This window comes from Heterocephalus glaber, unplaced genomic scaffold, assembly GCF_053883595.1.
Source record: "Heterocephalus glaber isolate CG9 unplaced genomic scaffold, H.glaber_assembly_v1.0 deba00001600, whole genome shotgun sequence".
NCBI classification, from domain to species: Eukaryota; Metazoa; Chordata; class Mammalia; order Rodentia; family Bathyergidae; genus Heterocephalus; species Heterocephalus glaber.
Window position 1 is genome coordinate 14,866,348 of NW_028258372.1, and position 19,029 is coordinate 14,885,376.

General features: G+C 43.1%; 1 protein-coding gene across 5 annotated transcripts in view; it reads right to left on the reverse strand.

Annotated features, from left to right (window-relative positions):
* Astn1 (astrotactin 1) overlaps nt 1-19,029 on the reverse strand; it is a 372,600-nt gene that overhangs the window by 234,107 nt on the left and 119,464 nt on the right. For 4 of the 5 annotated variants that reach the window (XM_087194137.1, XM_087194136.1, XM_004853389.3 and 1 more), the window contains exons 3-7: nt 9,088-9,481; nt 7,555-7,701; nt 6,427-6,534; nt 2,435-2,584; nt 1,284-1,451 (exon numbers count right to left, since the gene is read on the reverse strand). In XM_087194137.1, the coding sequence (XP_087050263.1) occupies nt 1,284-1,451; nt 2,435-2,584; nt 6,427-6,534; nt 7,555-7,701; nt 9,088-9,481 (967 nt within the window). Of the gene's footprint in view, nt 1-1,259; nt 1,452-2,434; nt 2,585-6,426; nt 6,535-7,554; nt 7,702-9,087; nt 9,482-19,029 lie in introns of all 5 variants that reach the window. The other variant, XM_004853388.3, reaches the window with a different exon arrangement.

The window sequence follows — 19,029 nt, forward strand, 5'->3', positions numbered from 1 at the left end:
CCTGAAGAAAGAGTGTGTGTATGCGTGTGTGCATGTGTGTGTGTGTGTGTGTGTGTGTGTGTGTGTGTGTGTGTGTTGTGGAGGCTGATATGTGAAGAGCTTGAGGGGTTGCTCCTTGACTTCAGCAACATTTTGCTTAGAGGTCTCCAATATCATTTTATCTCTTTCCTTTGCTTTAAGGAGTCATACTCCTTCTGCAGGCAGGATTGATCTGTGGTACTCAATCTACTCGAAACAGGTCTTTGTAAAGACTACTGTAGATGAAGCACCCCTACAATGAGAGTACAAAGCAATCTGGAATCACAGATCTGGGCTCTCAGGCTTGCTTGAGCTCTAGGAGCACAGCAAAGCTCATTCAGGCTAGGTCTGAATCCAGGCTTTCAGGAAGAGGTGCTTGATCCCATTTATGGTACAATAGGCTTAAACATGTCTATACCCTTTCTTTGCCCAGTAATCTTTATCTTGCTCTAAGTCTTATCTGAAAAAAAAATAACTTGCCATGAGCCTCACATTTATGTGTAATGATATTCATTTTAATGATATTTACAAAAATTAAAATTTTAGAGCATTCTAAATGTCAAATAAGACAGGACTGTTAAGTGAGCTATATTATAGGCCTATGATGGAATACCAAATGGGCATGAAAGTTATATTATTGAGGTTGGGGATGTAGGTAGAGTGCTTGTCTAGTATGGAAAGGGCCTTGGTTTGATCCCTAGTACTTCTAAAAATAAATTATAGTACTGAGAATTATTTAATAATTTTGGAAAACTTATAATGGAATATTGAGTGAATAAAAACAGGAAAAGTCTAATAGACTTACTATGCTCCAAGGAAGCCTCTAAAAATCATAAACTTAGGAGAGATTGTAAAGGAAGATGTAAAAATTTTAAAATTGATTTATCCAGGAGATAGAAAGATAGATGACTATAATTTGTTTCTATACGATTTTATAGAATATCTACAATAAACATGCATTCATTTTTATATCATAAAATGTCTAGATTGAAGCTAGATCGGATGGATGACAATTGACTGTGAAGGTCATTTTAGACTGGTCTTTCTGGAGTGGGCCTCGAGTTAGGGTTCTGCCGAGGCTTCCTCCAGAAGATGTGTGCACCTTTTATGCTTGTGGCCCAACCACATGCTGGCAGCTTGCGTGGTCTAGGTTTAAGATGACAATGGGACAGTGGGGCTGGGAGAGATGGTCTGAGTTCCAAAGGGGTCACTGTAAGAGGCATGATCTCTCTGACAGTTACCCGCTGCCCGGTGCTCCTGCCTACCAGTTTCGGGGTCACATTGGTGTTCACAGGGGTCCAAGAGCCGCCGGGCACAGAGGTCCATGGCCCAGGGCCCACTGGAGTTCTGTTGAGAGAAGAGAACCACTTGGGCAGGGTTCAGCCAGTCACTGGCATCCAGCTGGCTCCCCTCCAGCAGGATGAAGCGGCTCCCTGCAGGGCGACACAGAGGAAGCTGTTCTGTGGGTGCACATACAATAAACACACACAAGCCACCGAAGACAGAGTAAGTCCCAGTCCCAGATTATTACTGCCCCCAGTCCTAGCCTGTCATTAGCACCAGAGCAAGGAATCAGCAGATGGAGTTGTGGACATCACATGGACTGCTGTGAGGCCAGAGCCATTAGGCCTGTCAGCCATGTCATCCCCTACTGCTGTGACCCAGTCCATCTTGCCAGAGTGTTCCTAAGGGATCCAGGGACAGAGAAGCTCTGTGATGGCCGTGGCATGGCTCCATCAGACCCAGCCACAGGCACTGGCACTCGTCCAAGGGATGGGGACCTGCTGCCTGTCTTCCCTTGCCATGAAATAGCAGGCTCTCTCACATTGCAAACAGTCCCCACCTGTTTCCAGCCTTACAGCAGCCGAGAGAACAGACATTAACAAGTCAATTAGGTGCAGTGGGTTTAAATGATTCAGGGACTCTCAGAACCTATACTATTCTCTCATTGTATGGGGGTCCCCCTGGATGAAAGTAAAGTATTACTTCCAAATTCTAGGCTGATAGCAAGTTCCTGCAATTAGAAAGCTCTCACCTGGGCAAAGCAAACCAAAATGCATGGCTAATCCTTAAATACTTCTAATACTCAGCTTTTCCTTTCTTGAAGGCTGAGAGAAACTTAGTGTGTACCTATCTGTAGCCAGTGTGCTCTGCATTTCTCTACAAAAACAGGGGCTTACTGTAAACACAAGGAGTGAGTATGGAGAAAAAGAAGTGATGTCTTCAGTTCTTTATAATCTGCTTTCCTAGTTCAGATATGAGCAATCCAATCTTTTCTGAACTCTTACCTATTTGGGTTTATTTCCCCCCACACTATAGTGATAGGAAACAGTGACCGCTGGGCTTCTCTATATTTCACCCAACCTGAAAACCTTCTCGGGGGAAGGGGGATGCAGTAGTGGAAGAATGAGCTTACCATCAGCGATCAGGTGCTCGGGGACATGCAGGGTTATTTTGACAACGAGAGGACAGCTGACATGAGAGGAGCACACAAGGCCAATGACACAGCTGGTAATGCTGATTAAAGTCAAGGTGGTCTTATTCACAGGACTTCTGGGAGAACCGACTGAAAGTGAGAAAAAAACATGATATGTAGGTCAAAATCTTGGCATTGAAAGCCCAACGTGGCCTTTTGGTGTCTAGCCTGGCAAACAAAGTAGCTGGGCAAACCTAACCTACATGACAAGAAATGTTTCTGGTTGCATGACCTCAGTGAACTTCACTCTCACAAACATTATGTCATCAGTTGGAGTAGGAGAGAATTTAGCCAACCAGTGGTCCTCAGGGTCAATAAGGGTGAGTCAAGTGCAAATCATCTACATCCTGCCTGGGACAGGTTCACAGGAGAAGTTATAAAAGAGGCATCTTTCCCTCTGCTTGGCTTGCTAAACTGGGCAAAAAGGCTTTAGCCTCACACTGCAGTTCCATCGCTGACCACAGAGGCGCCCTAATAGAGGGCTGCACTCCCAGGGAGACAACCAGGGCTGAGGCGGGACTTCCTGAACCAGAAGAGTTTGAGTTTATTCTATGGTGGAGAGTTCTCCCGGTTGCCTTGCTGTGTGGGGCCTCCTCGACTGAAGAAAACAGGGAAGTCCACCCTGGATGAGCGGATGATGTCGGACCAGAAAGCTCCCCACTGTCCTGTAATCACGGGAGAGAAGGATCATTGCTGGGGAAAAGAAACACTCTCAGGTAGGTGAAGACGGGGTAGGAGTGGAAGGGCTTGGGTTTGGTTTTGTTTGGGGGTTATTGTTATGGGGGTTTGGTGGAAAGGATAAAATGCTAGTAAGCAGAAGGGCCTTTCTTATGAAGGCAGAATAGATGTGGGAAAGTAAGAAAGCGAGGCAGTAAAATGTGAAGGTCTTTTAGGGTGTTCTCATGTTCTGTGCAGCTCAAGGGCAGCAGGTAGCCTCAATTTCCTCTGACTTTACCACTTGAAGTTATTCTATTCCAGCTGGAGTCTATTCCCACACACTTACAGATCTCCAGCCCAGTCCTGCCTCAGCAGCACATCCATCACCAACACATCTGTTGGGCACTAAAATATAGTCCTTCCAAAACTGGACTCACCCTCTTCTCTCAAACCCAACTCCCTTTCCTATTTCTAGTGTCCAGAAAATGGCTCTGCTGTCTATAATTGGCTTCTCAAATCAAAGTCCTCCATCACATCTAACACTTCCCTCTTGTTCACAAGCCACACCCTTCTACCACCAATGCCATTAAATCTTTTTTTCATTTTGTGTCCATAATTTCACTCACATCCATTCTCTCCATCCCTGCCTACCCTCATCATCTTATTCTGGGGCTGCAGCAGTAGCCATCCACTTGTCTCCCTGCAGCAACCTCAGCTGCTGTCACCTGACCTTCACACTGCCCCAGAGGGGTGCTTTGCAAAGCAGAACTGACCAGAGCAGTGCTCTTTAAAAGCTCCCAATGACACTGCCTGAAGTGCAAGCCCAAGCCCCTTCTAGTCAAGGCCATGTACTTTCTGGCTTCTGTTGCTTTACTTTCTAAGCAACTCACAAACTTGTACCTTAAGCTTCATTCTAGGAATGATTTGCTGCTCCCTAACTCGATCGTCATTGTTTATGTCTCAGTGACTTTGCACATATTATTTCCTCCTCCACAGAAGGCCATTTTGTCACCTTGTCATCCCATGTACACCTACTCTTCAAGTCTCTGCTCAAACAACATCTCCCTGTAAACACTTCCTTGAAACCTTCAAGAACAGATTCTCACTCATTCCTTGTTCTTCTGGTCCTTGTGCACCTGCTGTCACAGATCTTATCACACAGTGCCCTGCCTGCTTACAGACAATTGCCATTGCTATCATGTGACTACAATCACCTGCTACTGATATTCTTGTCTTTCTCTTCTGTGTGCATCATTAACTCATAAACCAGCATCTCTACCTGGCTTCAAAACTCCAGTGGCTGCCCCTTTGCCCATGGAAGCCGGTGCAAAATTCACAACACATCATGCATACAATTCCATGGCCTCATCCCTACCATCCCACTGTGCTTCTGTTTATACTTGGGCTAAGGCTCTTGTACTGAACTACTTTCACTTCTACGAAAATGTTATGTTCTTTCATGCCTTGAAGGCTTTGTATGTGCTATTTTCCTCTATTGAACATTCTTACCCTAGACTCCTCTTTCATGAAATCCTTTACAATGTATATAACACATTCTAATTATTTTCTTCTTTGTTGATTCCTATTGTTGCTAGGGAGAATTCACTGTCCTCTCTTATGAGTGCTAGTTTTACTTTATTTATATCACTAAATGAAGTCTTATCATTGTGGCATGTTTTTATGTTTGTACCACTATCATGAAGCCTGAACTACAGCAAGGAAGTTTAAAATGTTTTTGCTGGCCTGATTGATGTATCCAGTCCAATTAAACAAACACAAGCATCCATAATAGGAGAAATCCTTTCCTAGGCTCTTTGAAGAAACAATTAGGCATGTTCCACCTCTAAAAGGCTTCCCATCTAGTTAATAACAGTAAGCAGGTGATGTACTTGGAGAGCTTGATATTCCAAGAAACAGTTTTATGCTGTAAAGAGACTCATTCTAATTCATTACCATGGATTTCCTTAAACAAGATTGTATGAAAGCAGGACACACCCTGCTTGGATGGGCCTAGGTTGGATGGGACTGGGTTGAGTATCTGCTGATGTAGTGAGGATCAAGGGAGGGGGACACCTTCGTCCACCTTCTCACCTCAGGGAAAATGAGGCTTCAGGAGCGAGGCTGTCCCAAGCCCCACCAATCTCTTCGGGAAAATGGTGAAAAGTCCTTTAATGCTGATGACAGTGAAGTCTACAGAGCCTGGAATTAGAATCAGAAAGCTTTCCTCCAGTCTCTGGGAAGAACAACGTCTGTATGACAAGAACTCAAGTGGATGTAGGACAGAGCCAAGAAGCGTTTCCTTTGGGGTACTGGTTAAGAACTGGGTGGGGAATGTGTTGCTGAGGGTAGCACAGGGGCTGTCATTCAAATCCCCCCCCCACCCTGCACCTCCAGGGCACCCTGTCTGAAACTACTGAAGATGTGCTCTTTGGAAACCTGGGGCTGTAGTATGGAGATCTAACTGCAGCAGTAGGGACTGCACAGTGCTTTGGCAGTCTCCCCCAAAACCCCATGTACCTTAATATAATTTAATCCTGACAGTAAACCTATACACAAGGCAATAACCTTATCAATAACCCACTTGATACACGAGGGAGGGAACCGAGATGCAAGAGGAGTTCTGGTGTCTGAACACAGAACTTGGAGAGGTGATGGTGACACCAGTAAAGTCATAAACAATGGCAGCTACATCTGCCATCTGTGAGCCACTAACATCACCATGGAGTGGCCCCTGTAGTTGCTGCAAGGAAGGACAGCTTCCTCAGTGCAGCTAAGCATGAACTAGCTCTCTGAACTCTGCCAGAAAGGGGGGGGGGGCGCTGCAGGCCTAGGTCCTGACATCATGCTGGGAAGGGGCTTACAGCATTCTTCAACTAACCCATGTCCCTGCCAAGCTCAATTCCAAAGCCAGGGTCAGTGAGTAAGGAAGGGATACAAATAGTACCCAGTTTTTCACATACAACACACGTTATCAACTTGATGTTCTGTGTCTAAGCAGCAGAAATGTAACTCCTGAGGCTTCCAGAAGGAATTGAGAGTCTTCTGACCAAGAAATAGCCTTTCAAACAACTTGAAAACTTGTTTGAGAGTGCCATTATCTGGGAGAGATGATTCTCTGAAATTTTCCACTCTAGGTTCTTCTTTCTTCCTTAAGAGGAAACACCAATCGTGGTCCAAGCATTCATCCTGCTTTGACTGGCTCCGCTGTAGGCCCTGCCTCCCCTGCCTTCCCTGCCTCACACCAGCCCATCCTCCTGACCCTCTGCCCCTCCTACCTCGGCTGCGCCTCCGGCTGCGAGAGGGATCCGTGTAAAAGGTCAGCTGAGGGTCATTTTCTGCCTCTGTGCCAGAGTCCCCTTCAGGGTTCAAGAAGGCTGAACCAGCTGAAATGAAAAGAAGCACGCCAGAGAGGACACTTTCAGTAGTGTCTTCGTGACATTAAATCACTGGGTAAATTCAGCAGAAAAACCTATAATAATGAAGGGGTTGCCTATCAATCTGAGAGAAGTGGCCAGGGGGAAGGGGGCTTCCTGATAAGCAGATTTTTTGGAGACGCAGACCTTGTGACAGCAATCACTAGAGCCCCACTCCCCATCCAGCCCAGCATCCCCTGACTAGGGTCATGTCTGGCACCCACCTGCCAGAAAGCACCCCAGTGTGGGAGAAGGAAGAAAGGGAAATTTCCATTACAGATTAGGATTCTGGTCAATAGAGAATGGAATTATGTCATGGGAGCAAAGAATACCATACTTTTGTGTGTTTTTTTTTTTTCTGGTTCTGCAATTAATATATATTTAATGTAAATGAGAGAATAGAGAAAATATACCAAAATGTATAAAAGAACAACTCTGATTCCTCTAAATATTCTAAATCAGAAATGAACTTTGTTAACATTTAAAATACATAAACATAGATCTCTATTACCATTTTACTTTTTTTTTTTTGGTACCGGGAATTGAACTCGGGACCTTGTGCTTGCGAGGCAGGTGGCAGAACCACTGAGCTAAATCCTTGGCCCTCTATTACCATTTTAAAGGACTGTAGTAAACCACCAGATAGTACAGAGTTGTACACGGTAGTGAACCAGTGCCCTGCTGATGGATGTTTAAACTACTTTCAATTCTTTGCTTATTTCAACAGTGCTGTGATAAAGTGCCTTTTACACACATCTTTGTACCCTTGTCCAATTACTTCCTAAGCATACATTCTTGTTGGTAAAAGTACTTGATCAGAAAGTTTATGCTTTTACATTTTTCAGTAAGTAGCATTTAGCTGGTGTCCAGAAGACCTGGCAGGACACACCTCCTAAGCTGTCGTAAGTGTGTGGGTGACTGGCATTAATGGCCCTGCCTCTGCCCATGTTCAGGAATCCAACCGTCAGCCCTAACATCAGACATGGGTACCTCTGGCTTTGTTGTTGATTCGCTTTCTCTGGCTACTGGAGGTGTGGGAGAGCAGAGTGGCCTGCTGGTGGTTGGAGTCCACAGGACTGGTGGCAATGATGTTATCTTTATATTTGTTCATCAGTGAGAGCTTGGCATTGTCACTTCCTGCAAAAGGAGGAGTTGAGACAAAAACTTTAAGAGAAAAGGCCAAAAGAAAGGGAGAGCAAGGAAATCTGCATGAACCAAGTAGGTGTAAGGAGCCTGTAACGTGAGAGATTGGCAGAAACTAAAATACTCCTCTGATTTCTAGGGTCTACAAAGTTATGGGAGGAGTGAAGTAAGAGGATTACAACTGAAAATCCAATTCAACTAATTCTTTATCAATAAAGTTACTTGCCACCCTTTGGCTAGACACAGACTGTAGATTTCTTTCCTTTCTTTTTTTTTTTTTTGGTCAGCAGATTTGAAAGAATCTGAATTTGTGTGCATTCAGGCAGAACATGCCCTCTCTCTCTTCATCTGGTCAACACTATTCCCCACTGTCTGACCTCCGGCCTCTACTCCCTAGGATCATCTAAGTTTGTGACCCCTGTGTTCCATACGCCTATTTGGTGGCCTCAGCACTGTGCCAGGAGCCGTGGGGCATATGAGCGATGTTGAAGACATGGCCTCTCCATTCTCAGGCATGGACTTATCAGGACTTCAGTGTTATTAAAATGAGCATTCATATAGGAGCTCTTCCAGATAACAGAATTTCCATTTCCCTCTATGTTATTTCACTCTTTCATGCCCCACCAAAAGTCTATGCATTTTGAACAGCATGCGATTTCAAATACCTTTTCCTCAAAGATAATTGGGCAGTGTCTTGAAGGATCACTATCAAGGATTTATCTATGGGGAAGTGCTTATTCACAGCACATGGAATTTGAAGAGAGACAGGTGGGCTACTATAAAAGAAGAGTACAGTCCTTCTCTCTGCATTTTTTTTTGCCTTGAATTTGTTCTGATGGATTAAGTCCAAGTCTCTTCCCCACAGTGTCTCCACAGATACACAAAGCATCTGAGGTCTGATACTTTAATTGTATTTTTTTAAAATACATCCTTTGTAGAGCCACAGAGGCAAAGACAAGATAACACAACTAAAACACCCCAGGCCCAAGTCTTAGGAGTCAGTGAAAAAAACTGATCACATAGTCCCCTCCACTTCATTGGAGAATTAAATTGCCTATGCAAAGCTATGATAGACAAAAAAAAAGTCAACCCATGTTGATTTTTCTTACTATCCCCTTACTTCCCAGAGGGTTGCTCATTACATACTACACAGGGTGTAACTTGATCCTCTGGTAGATGTAAAGGGATCCCTGCTTCCAATGCATGATGGAAGTAGAAGGCTATGATTTTATACTGTTCTGATTTTCCAGATTAGAAAGCAGCTCAGTTGTTCCAGGAAACAGGTTTGCCTACCTAGGGAAGGGCACTGGCACATCCCATGATTCCTCCCCCCATTCCCTGAGACAAAGGGCTAAGCAGCCTGCCCTTCTCCCATCCCACCTGGCGTGAGGTCCATCCCTGCCTTCTCATTGCAGCCCTGCAAGGAGTCCAGGGTTCGAGTGACCTGGCTGGCAAAATCTTCGCCTCCGTTCATGCACTCCCTCTGTAGATGGTGGCGCAGGTCTGTGATGTCATATTCATACCCATCCAGGATGGGTGTCTCCCGGATGCTCAGGGTCCCACTAGAGTTGTGGCCCTGCACACGAGCATTGCGCAGACTCTCTCGCCCATGGCCACCGATCAGCACAGAAGGAATGTAGTGAATCTCATTGGCTGCCTCGGCACTGGCACTCTTCTGGGGCTGGGGGACCCGGCGGCGTTTGCACCACCGCCGGCGTGTGTACAGGATCATTACCAGGCACAAGATGGACAGCAACAGAGCAATCATGCCACCCTGCGAAGAGAGGACAGCACATGGACACAGGAAGATTGTTGTCTGTTCCCAAAAAGAGTCCTTGCCTCTTCTGATACCACCATTCATCACTCATTTGTTAATCCACCCATTGAGGTGCACTAAGGATTTATAGCATACATCACTCAGCAGCAAAGGGACAATCTTCTGTGACCAGTGTTTAACATGAGAGAAAAATGGAGCTGGCATGGCCAGTGCATCATTTTAAGGGATCCAGTTGCTTCTGGCTTAGCAGACAATTTGAAAGGAGAGTAGCTGTATGAGACAGAGGTAGGGGGGTTTCAGCTGCAAAAGCAAAGCAAAAATCTGCTCTGTGAAAAGCTGTTTGGGGCCATTGTTAAAGCTGTCAGGTGGCATCTAGTTTTATCGTTGTGTAACACTGAACAATCGACCTGAGGTAGATTCTAACTCTGGATCCACAGATCAATGATTCCAATAAATACTAAACCTCAGATTTCTCACCTGTATAATGGAGAAGACACCACTCAACTGCCTAGGGTGGTTGTAGGAATCATATTAGTTAACTATGTAAAGTGCCTAGCACATCACACACAATCAAGACTGTTCTCAGCTTAAATTTCAATGTCTCCAACTAAGTAACCGCCCCAGCAGGGGATCGAGCCACAAATCCAAAGAGAGATTTACAGACATCAGGAACTTACCACCCACCAAGTGTGGGGAGAAATCATGCCATGTGAACATGACTTTTTGGGCCACAACTTTTCCTGAGAGCCCCTTGGTCTTGTTACCACTGGAGGGAAGGGTCTTAGACTCACGGTGTCTGGGGTCAGGCTGGCAGAGGAGTTTGCCTTCTGAGCCCTCCAGTGCTCAAAGGCCACTGGCTCAGAGGCCATTCTGTACAAGTCAAGACACCACTCAGCTGGCTGTCAGAGGTGAGAAAGCAGTTCACAGACACTGAACACCTTACTCTGACATCCACCCAAGGCAGAGGCTTGGAGGGAGCACCTTCAAGCCCATATCTGCACAGCACTAGGCAGCCATAAATCTTCCTGTGTACAACCTGTATTCACTGTCTTTATTTTGGTCAATATCCCTTCAAGCCTATCTCATTAGGCTGGAGTGTGCCAAATGGTTCTCCTCTCAACCTTGGGCTTTAATCACTGCCAGCCTATTGTCCAAGCTGTTAATTCCCAGGACTCCCACCAACTCAATGATGGGTCAAGAGTATTCCATCAAACACATCAAAGGGGCTTTTTCCAGTCTCATAATAATTAAACTTTGGATTTATAAAGTTCCTCTCCCAGTAAATCTTCCCATTTACTCTCCCTCCACTATCTCTGTGAGCAAAGGAACACACACACACACACACACACACACACACACAGTCACGTTCAAACAGGTAGCACGGAAGAGCAGAGAAATGAAGCAACACAGTGAGCTGCCAAGTGACAGGCCACATCATGTGCCTGCTGGAGACATACACAACCTCCTGATTTCTATTTTTTCTTTTATCTGGAGAATTTTTTTCTCTGGGTGCAATCTCTCATGAAAATATAGAGAAAGTAAATATGCACTGGGTGAGAGTAGAAAGCCAAGTATTCTAGGTCCTCCTAGCTAAGTGCCATCTCCTCTTCCATCCATCCTGGTGGCCCTGACAATATACATAGAGTCCTTGGCTCCCAGGGAACCTGGCCTAGAAGACACAGAATATCAACAGTGCATAACCAAGCTCTGCACAGATTCATGCAGGCGTATGTCGAACGCGGGAGTTTTAAGCAGGACCCTATCTCAGAGTCACACCGGCTACCCTTTCCCTCACCCCAAATTGGAACTGCAGCAATAGGTAATTAAGGCACACAGAAGGAATAACTTCCCAGCTGAGAGAAGCTGTCAGACATTGAATCAGGTAATTTTATTCCCCATAGAGCTGTAAGAGTAGCATAAACATCAATTTTGGAGGAATAGTTTAAATTCCTTTCCAGCCTCCCAGAGGGGTTTTCAGGAGCCCCTTGCACTTTCCCTCTAATTCTCCTTTCAGATGATTGCAGTAGGGTTAGGAAAAGATCCACACCATAGGTTCACTCATCATATACACAGTAATAAATCAAGACAGACCATTCCTGGGTGTTTACTGTGTAACAAACATTTGTTCAGACTGCTCTATGCTTTTAACTCTAAGAGGTAGGGTCCACTGCTAACTAATTTTAGATCTGAAAAATTTGAGGGACAAAAGTTAAGTAATTTTCCCAAGGTCACACAACGAATGATCAGTAAGACTGGGATGGGACCACAGTGGCTCTCATTTGCAAGGCTGTATCTTAACCATCAGGTAATCAATCGCCCTGAAGGAGCTTTGCTCACTGAAGACCTAGAGGCCCAGGCATTTACTTCACAATTCATAAGAGATCGAGCGGGAAAGAGTGGATGAGTTCACGCAGACCTTTCCTCCCTTCCTGAAGAGGAAAGAGAAGCCAGTCAAGTGCATGTCTACTTGACAGCAGGTCAGAGGGGCACCATCCTGCACAAAGAGCCTTTCACTGAGCACCCGTATGTATTCAAATTCAAGGTTAGTTGGTAGTAAAAGAAAAAATCTCACATTTCAAATGCTCTGTGTTAAAATAAGACTGTTTGCATCACACACCACTACATGCCTGAAAGACACTATTAGGCCCTCAACTTAGCTGGATTTTGACAAAGAATTTATGCTCTTTTCAAGCTTAGAGACCCATTGAAAATCTCTAGGCTCAGCCTTCTCCTTTTCTGAAGAAGAAACCAAGTCTCAGAGAAACTACATTGGACAGTGGGGAAAGGGCTCCTGTCCTAGATCATCCTCCACTGCTCCTCTCGGGCGGCCATTTTGTTAGGTTCATCTAGAATTCCTGTTGGCATGCGTGGAGCCTAGACATTCAATTAAAATATCTTCTGTTTATTATTCTAAAAAATATAATTTATAGGAAGCTGGAACACAAGCTTTTGTTTTTCTAAGCCAGTGTATTTAGCCCCTCTCATCTTGCTTTAGTGAAATGTTTCCTCTGCTGAGAGGCAGTGACTCCTGATGACCTCAGCTTTCTAGTAATCAGTTCCCAGTAATAAGCTCCAGTCAGTAGGTGAAACTGAGAACAGGCATATAGAAAAGTATTCTCAGGTCCTCAAGCGGTGGTATTGTTTCACTGCTTCTATAACCAAATCGATGACAGGTGTCACAACACTTTGCAATGACACGTTAACTATGGATTATTATGTAAATATAACACACATGCTTAATAGTATGCAGTATATGTAATGTTATTTAATAATAATATTTAAATGATGATTGTTAAGATCACAACACACAAATTCCTCTGAAGTACTTATCTGCTCTAGCCAGTGAGAGATAGGAATTAGGAGAAATATATAAGCCCTCCACTATACTAGGACAAAGTTTGGGTCTAGTTACCTTGGTAACTGTCCTTCTATAGTGAGGACTTGGAAAGCCAGAGTCACATTTAATTATTACATTCCTGTGATAAACCAAAGTTCTCTGATACCTTCAATGCTGTTAACCCTTCTATTTCCATAGAGGATTTTTAAGTAGTTTCAGTGATAGTCATGGAATGTTCTAGGCTATTTCTTTCAAACAGTCTAGTGAAACAAAGAGGTGGCAGATGAAAATGGAAAATAAAAATCTTGGGTCAAAGGCTAGGGCTAGGATGTTCCTAATAACCAAATCAAAAAGAGAAAGTCAAGATGCAGATAACTTTTATGACACAAGAAAAGTTTATGGAAAGGAACAAACTTTCTCTGGGCATCCAATCCCAAGTGGACTTCTATATGCTGTCCACACAGAATGCAGCACTTATCCTTACAGTGACCCTGTGGAAATTCTTTGCATGCAATACCTTGCTCTGTGTTTCTGGATTACCTAGCTGTGTTCTGAGTGTATTCTTCATTTATCTGTGTTAACTCCAATTCTTAGAGCATTAAAAACCAAAAGCAAAATATTAAGGCACATCTGGATTCAGGTGACAAGCAGCAAGTTTCAAACTCTGAACATTAAAAAAAAAATAACACTGAATGCAAGACATAGGATTGTTTTACTCTTTATTCATCCTTGCATGAGTTTTCTGATTATTCTATTGATTTTTCTCCAAACTGTTAACATTTTGTAACTAAAAGTGCATTTGGGGTATATGAGAACTCCAAATCTATTAACAAGATTCTTGTCAAAAAAATGGCATTTTAAAATATATTTTTCTTTAAAATAATCAATAAATCATTTCTACTGGCCTTAATAGACATCAAAGAAATGCAATCAGCTTTTATTTTATTATGAAATTGATATTTTCAGCATTTACCTAAGAGTAATATGAAGTTTGTCAGATAATCTGTAGATTTTAGAATTTTTATGGAACATGTTTTATATAATATTGATGGTGATTGTTCAGGGATAAAAAATTCTAGGCAGATCACCCTTTTATGTCCAGTAGCAAGTTTGCCTTATCTGACATATCCATTCACCCTCGTCCTGGGTCATGCCACCCTTTCTTAGTTGACTCCTACTCGACCTTCAAGGTCAGATCAGCAACACAGCCTCAGCCGACCCTACTCTAGTTTTAATGCAATGACCATAGAACCTTTGACACACCTGTAACCACAAGGACCTTTTTACCTTTGATATGCTTGCCTATTTCATCTTTTAGATTATAGACTTCATGAGAGTAGGGGCCATATCTGACATATCTCTACTGTCAATCATAATACCTGACACAAAACAGAGATGGTCCATAATTCTTTTGTGGAATGAAGAAAAGAAGGAAAGCACGGAGGAAGTGAAGGAGAAAGAAAGGAAAAGAGAGTACACTCGTCATTTTTGAATATATTGTGGATATATTCTATGTGCCTGCAAGCTAAGCTTATATAAGTGCACTGGTTATATGACTCCTTTATTCATTCATTACTAAGTTATTTAACAAGTGTCTTCTGAGACCTACTTTAAAGATGCATTTTTCTAGTGATCACATACTGGAGATACTATAGGGAATGATACAAGTATGGTTTCTAATTAATGGAGGTTATGTTCTAGTTAGAAAACATAATCTGTATAATGTGGTTTTTAAAGTTACATACAGGCACAAGAGAAAGACAAAAGTAGATAACAGTTGTTAGAATAGTCAGTCATTCATTACTTCTCTTATAACAAAAGAGACTGCAATGGGTAAAAATATTTTGGACTAGACGAGAGATTCTGGGTAACACCCCAAGGGCCAGTGGAATCCTTCCCTAGTCAGTGTCACATGATCAATAAATCATAGAATAAAAGAAAATGGATCTATTAAACATCATCAAAGTTTAAGAAGTCACCTAGTTTTTGTGAACCCTTGGCAGAAAAATGGAAAAGCTGAGATTTTTCTTTTCAGCTACCATCTGTCAAGAGACTGTAGCCAATCAATCAGCTCATATTTCAAAGCTTAGTTTCACCCTAGAAGTAACCAGAGGAGTGAATCTGAGACATAATTAATTATCCCTCAAGGCAACTGGACATTCTGAATTCAAATTACATTCCTAAGGGAATTAAGTGGTGGTTAAAAAAATAAGAATCAAATAGATAAATTTAGTGGCTTATGTCTCCTGTGTTTCCTTAATAATACCCAAAGGCCATGGCAAAGACCCTCTCTCTTCTGTGGCAACAATCACTCATATCTGTTTCTGGCCTTTACAGAACACAGACAGAGAAAAAACTGCAAGCCCATATGGCAATTCTGGTCATGTTCTAATCTAGAGCAAAACTATAGATGAAGTAGGTAGATAGAGCCTTCTCAGGTCCCCTTCTGATCCTGTGATTCTGTGAGCTCACTGACAACCAGGACCCAATGCACTAAAAACATAAAGGTTCCCAATAAAGTAACAGGACTAACTGGCTGGGGAACTCTGTGCAAACTGCAAGGCCTCCTTGACCCTAATGTAGTCCTTTGTCCATGACAAAAGGCGACCACAGTGACTCTTTCAACTTGAAATGTTTCTCGTTGTAACATTGAGCCCTGCCAAAGAGGAAATAGCTCCACAATGGTAAACAAGCCAAAAACCACAGACCAAGGACCTGATGTAGCATATCCTTCATAGGCAAGTCATCAATTTCATTTCACCAGAGGACTCCACATAAGTAGTCCTCTGGCTAAATAAGTGGACATCTCCTCCTTCCCAATGGCACAGTAAGGCCTTTGCAACCAGGAAATGTGATCAAAATTGTAGTAATGTGTTCTTGACCTTGAGGACTCCTTTACTGCCAGAGAAAGTCACCCAAACTAGGGAGAAAACCCCTTGGTTATCTCCTCCGACAGATTCTCTTTTCTGTGGTGACTGGTGAATAGAAATCCATTATCCCCTGCCCATCTACTTCCCAAATGGAAGACAAGGGAAATGCTTTAAGCATATCAAGTAGCAAGCTCAATTTATAAATTATTAGGAACATTACCTTCTCTTGGGAGTTTACTGAAGTCTTTAATCATGGAGAAAGGCTTACCAGTTGCCATGGGCCACCATGTTAATTAAGAGGCCTCAATATGTCTTCTGGGTCTTCTGATGTGAATTATATACCTCACTGGTAGGGGAAGGCCTGGCCCTGCCTGGTGAGCCTCTTGCCAGGATATGCTTTTTCTGCCTCAAGATGCTCCAAAATCCCAAGTACCCAAAGGTCAGGAAAGAAATGAGATGTTCCCTAAGATTCTCTCTCATTAAAATGCCATTTTGCTAGACAATGATAGGGAATAGGCAGCCATCCATAAACAAGAGACAGATTGAGATGAAGAGCTTTCCAGGTAAGCAAGTTAATATTTGAGGGTCCTGCCAACCTAATGAGGCTTTGAGCACATTCTTCTCGGAAGGAAACACAACTTCATACCATTTTATTTATTGATTTGATTTGATTTTGCCTTTCCTAGGTTTAAAAGTTTTAATATTGTTAGTGTTGATCATTGTCTTCCTTCTTTAATCTGAGAAGTTTGTCTTCAATTCCTTTATGAGACTCAGGAGTTTCATTTAATGAGATCCTGGAGCTGACGGGGACAGTGACTGGAGGCCAGTGTGCTAGAGTCAGCCTGGGCTATTTCCAGTCATCCTCCTTCGGATTCTTTTTATAGAGCTGCTTTTTTGGTTCTTGAGATTTTTCTTGCCTCAGACCCTTGACTTTGCTGTCCCAAAGCAGACACAAGGGAGCGCATTTGTTCATAAACTGCTTTGAGCTCTCTGATCGGTCACCTGTCATTTGCCTTAATGAGGATACTGAGGCTGAGGGTGCTGAGTAAAGCAAGGAGACAGAGAAGCAGCCTGCTATGAGCTGGTTTTTAGGTCCCTGGCTCCTCAGTGGATCTGTTCATTCCAAAGCCTGGCCTAGATCTGTGCAGACAGGGAGAACATGAGGAATCAGGCTATGGAAGCAGAGCTGAGGTTCTTACATCCCTCTGGATGCAAAGGTAACAATTTTTGGAGATGGCGCTGCCGAGTCAGACATCATGGATGGGGCCCCAGCCCCATGCATTAAGAAGCTAGCTTCATGTGCTCGCTTCGGCAGCCCATATACTAAGAAGCTAGCTTCACATAACCCATGTGTGCGGCTCTGTGTGTGCATGCGCATGCACAAATGTGCAGATGATGCATGACAGGCAGGCTGGGAGATAAAAGGTCTGCACAGATGCAAAAGCACTGCAGGTCGCTGTCTCAGCAACCCCTGGGCAGAGCTGCATGAGACAGGCTGCCTCCCTCAACTGTGTGCACCATCCTTTCAAAACTTCACTAGCCAAGCATGAAGCCAATAAATAAATATCTCCAGCTGGATAATGCTCAAGCCTATTCTTGGCCACATTCCTTTTCTCTGTGCTCTTTATTTTTATGCAGTAGGTTATCTTGATGAAATAAAATAATGACAATAATCTGCTCCATTAGGACCAAACATTAAGGGAATTATTGAACAAGTAGCAGAAGAGGCAGCAGGCACAGTCTATGCTAATGACCATTAGATTTTACCCTTCTGTCTAATTAAATGGAACTGTTAAACCCCTCCTCTTTCTCTCATCTCTTCTAAACTTGATGAGCCCAGCTCAAAGGGAGAAGAAGTCTCTGAGAGCTGAGAGCTCTGTTGGCCCCAGCTGGGGCTAGCAAGTAAAAATGAGCAACATTAGGAACTCATTACCAAGGGCAGTCTTTATCCCAGACCTGTGTGGCGATTCCAGTGAGTCCAGAGGAAAACAGCCTTTAACAGGGTTAGTTGGCTGGAGACTGGATAAAGAAAATGTGTTTCTTTTTATAAAATGGAGTACTACTCAGCCATAAAAAATGAGAAATTAGAGACATTTATAGCTAAGTGGATGCACATTGAGACGATACTCTTAAGTGAAATAAATAGGACACAGATGTGTAAATACCGAACAGTTTCTCTGGTGTGAGAAACTGAAAGTGTAAATTAGGACTAAATGTATAATAGGTAATGTGAAATAGGAAGAAAAGGGGCAAAGGGGAAGGAAGTGGGAGGGGTAGGGGAAAGGATAGAAGGGAATGGAATTAATATGAGAAAATGAAAAAAAGGAAACAAAATCTTTGTAAATAGGGAGGACTGGAGGGGTTGAAGGGAGGGCTGGGCAAGGGTGAAAAATAAGAACCAAGAGAGACTATGTAAAAGTGCAAATTTCCAATGATGAATGTCCTTATATTGTATACCTAAAATGTACCAATGATTAGAACGAATAATCGATAATGTAAAATAGGAAGAAAAGGTCCAAAGGGGTCGGGGTAGTGGGAGAGGCAGGGGAAGGGAAAGAAGGGAAAGGAAAAATGATAAGAAATGGAACAAATGGAAATAAAGTCTTTGTAAATAGGGAAGGGTGGAGGGCGTGAAGGGAGGGCTAGGAATGGGGAAAAAATAATGAACCAAGATGCATCATGTAAAGGTACAAGTTCCCAATGAGATATGTAATTGTGTTATATACCTAAAATGTACCAATAAAAGAATTTAAGAAGAAGGGAAAACAACAGAGTTAGTTGGGAATAGAAGGGGAGAAACTTAAGATGTCAAGATTTCTCAGAATTGAATATATATTCCTCAGTATTACTATCTGCACCAGTGAAGATTTAGAAGATATGTTTCCTCTCCAGTAAAAAAAATTGAGATGAGTCCCAAAAAGCTGTGCTGTTCAGAGATGGCTATTAATCAGAGTGTAGGTGGAAGGCCTTTCACAAGGGCAAATGACCTTGAACTTATTCCTGTCCCTCACTTGAAGGTACAATTTGATCATCATGATTGTCACGAATTCTGGTGTCAGACTACAGCCTAGTCAAGCATTCCGAGACCCTGCTACCATTCTCTCTTACAAGGGCACTTCCAATGGCATTACTTCTGCTGGGTGAAGTAAGAACTCTACACGGCTGAATATTAGTTCTGTGAAGCTTTCAAAGTCACAAACCACTATGAAAGAATTAAGCATTTCTCTCACCACATGTGTTTAACTCCCCTCTGAATCTCTGCCTTATTTTGTTATTCTGTTCACACATTGCTTTATTCCTGTAGCACACTGGAATGGTACATTGGAGAAAGAAAACTA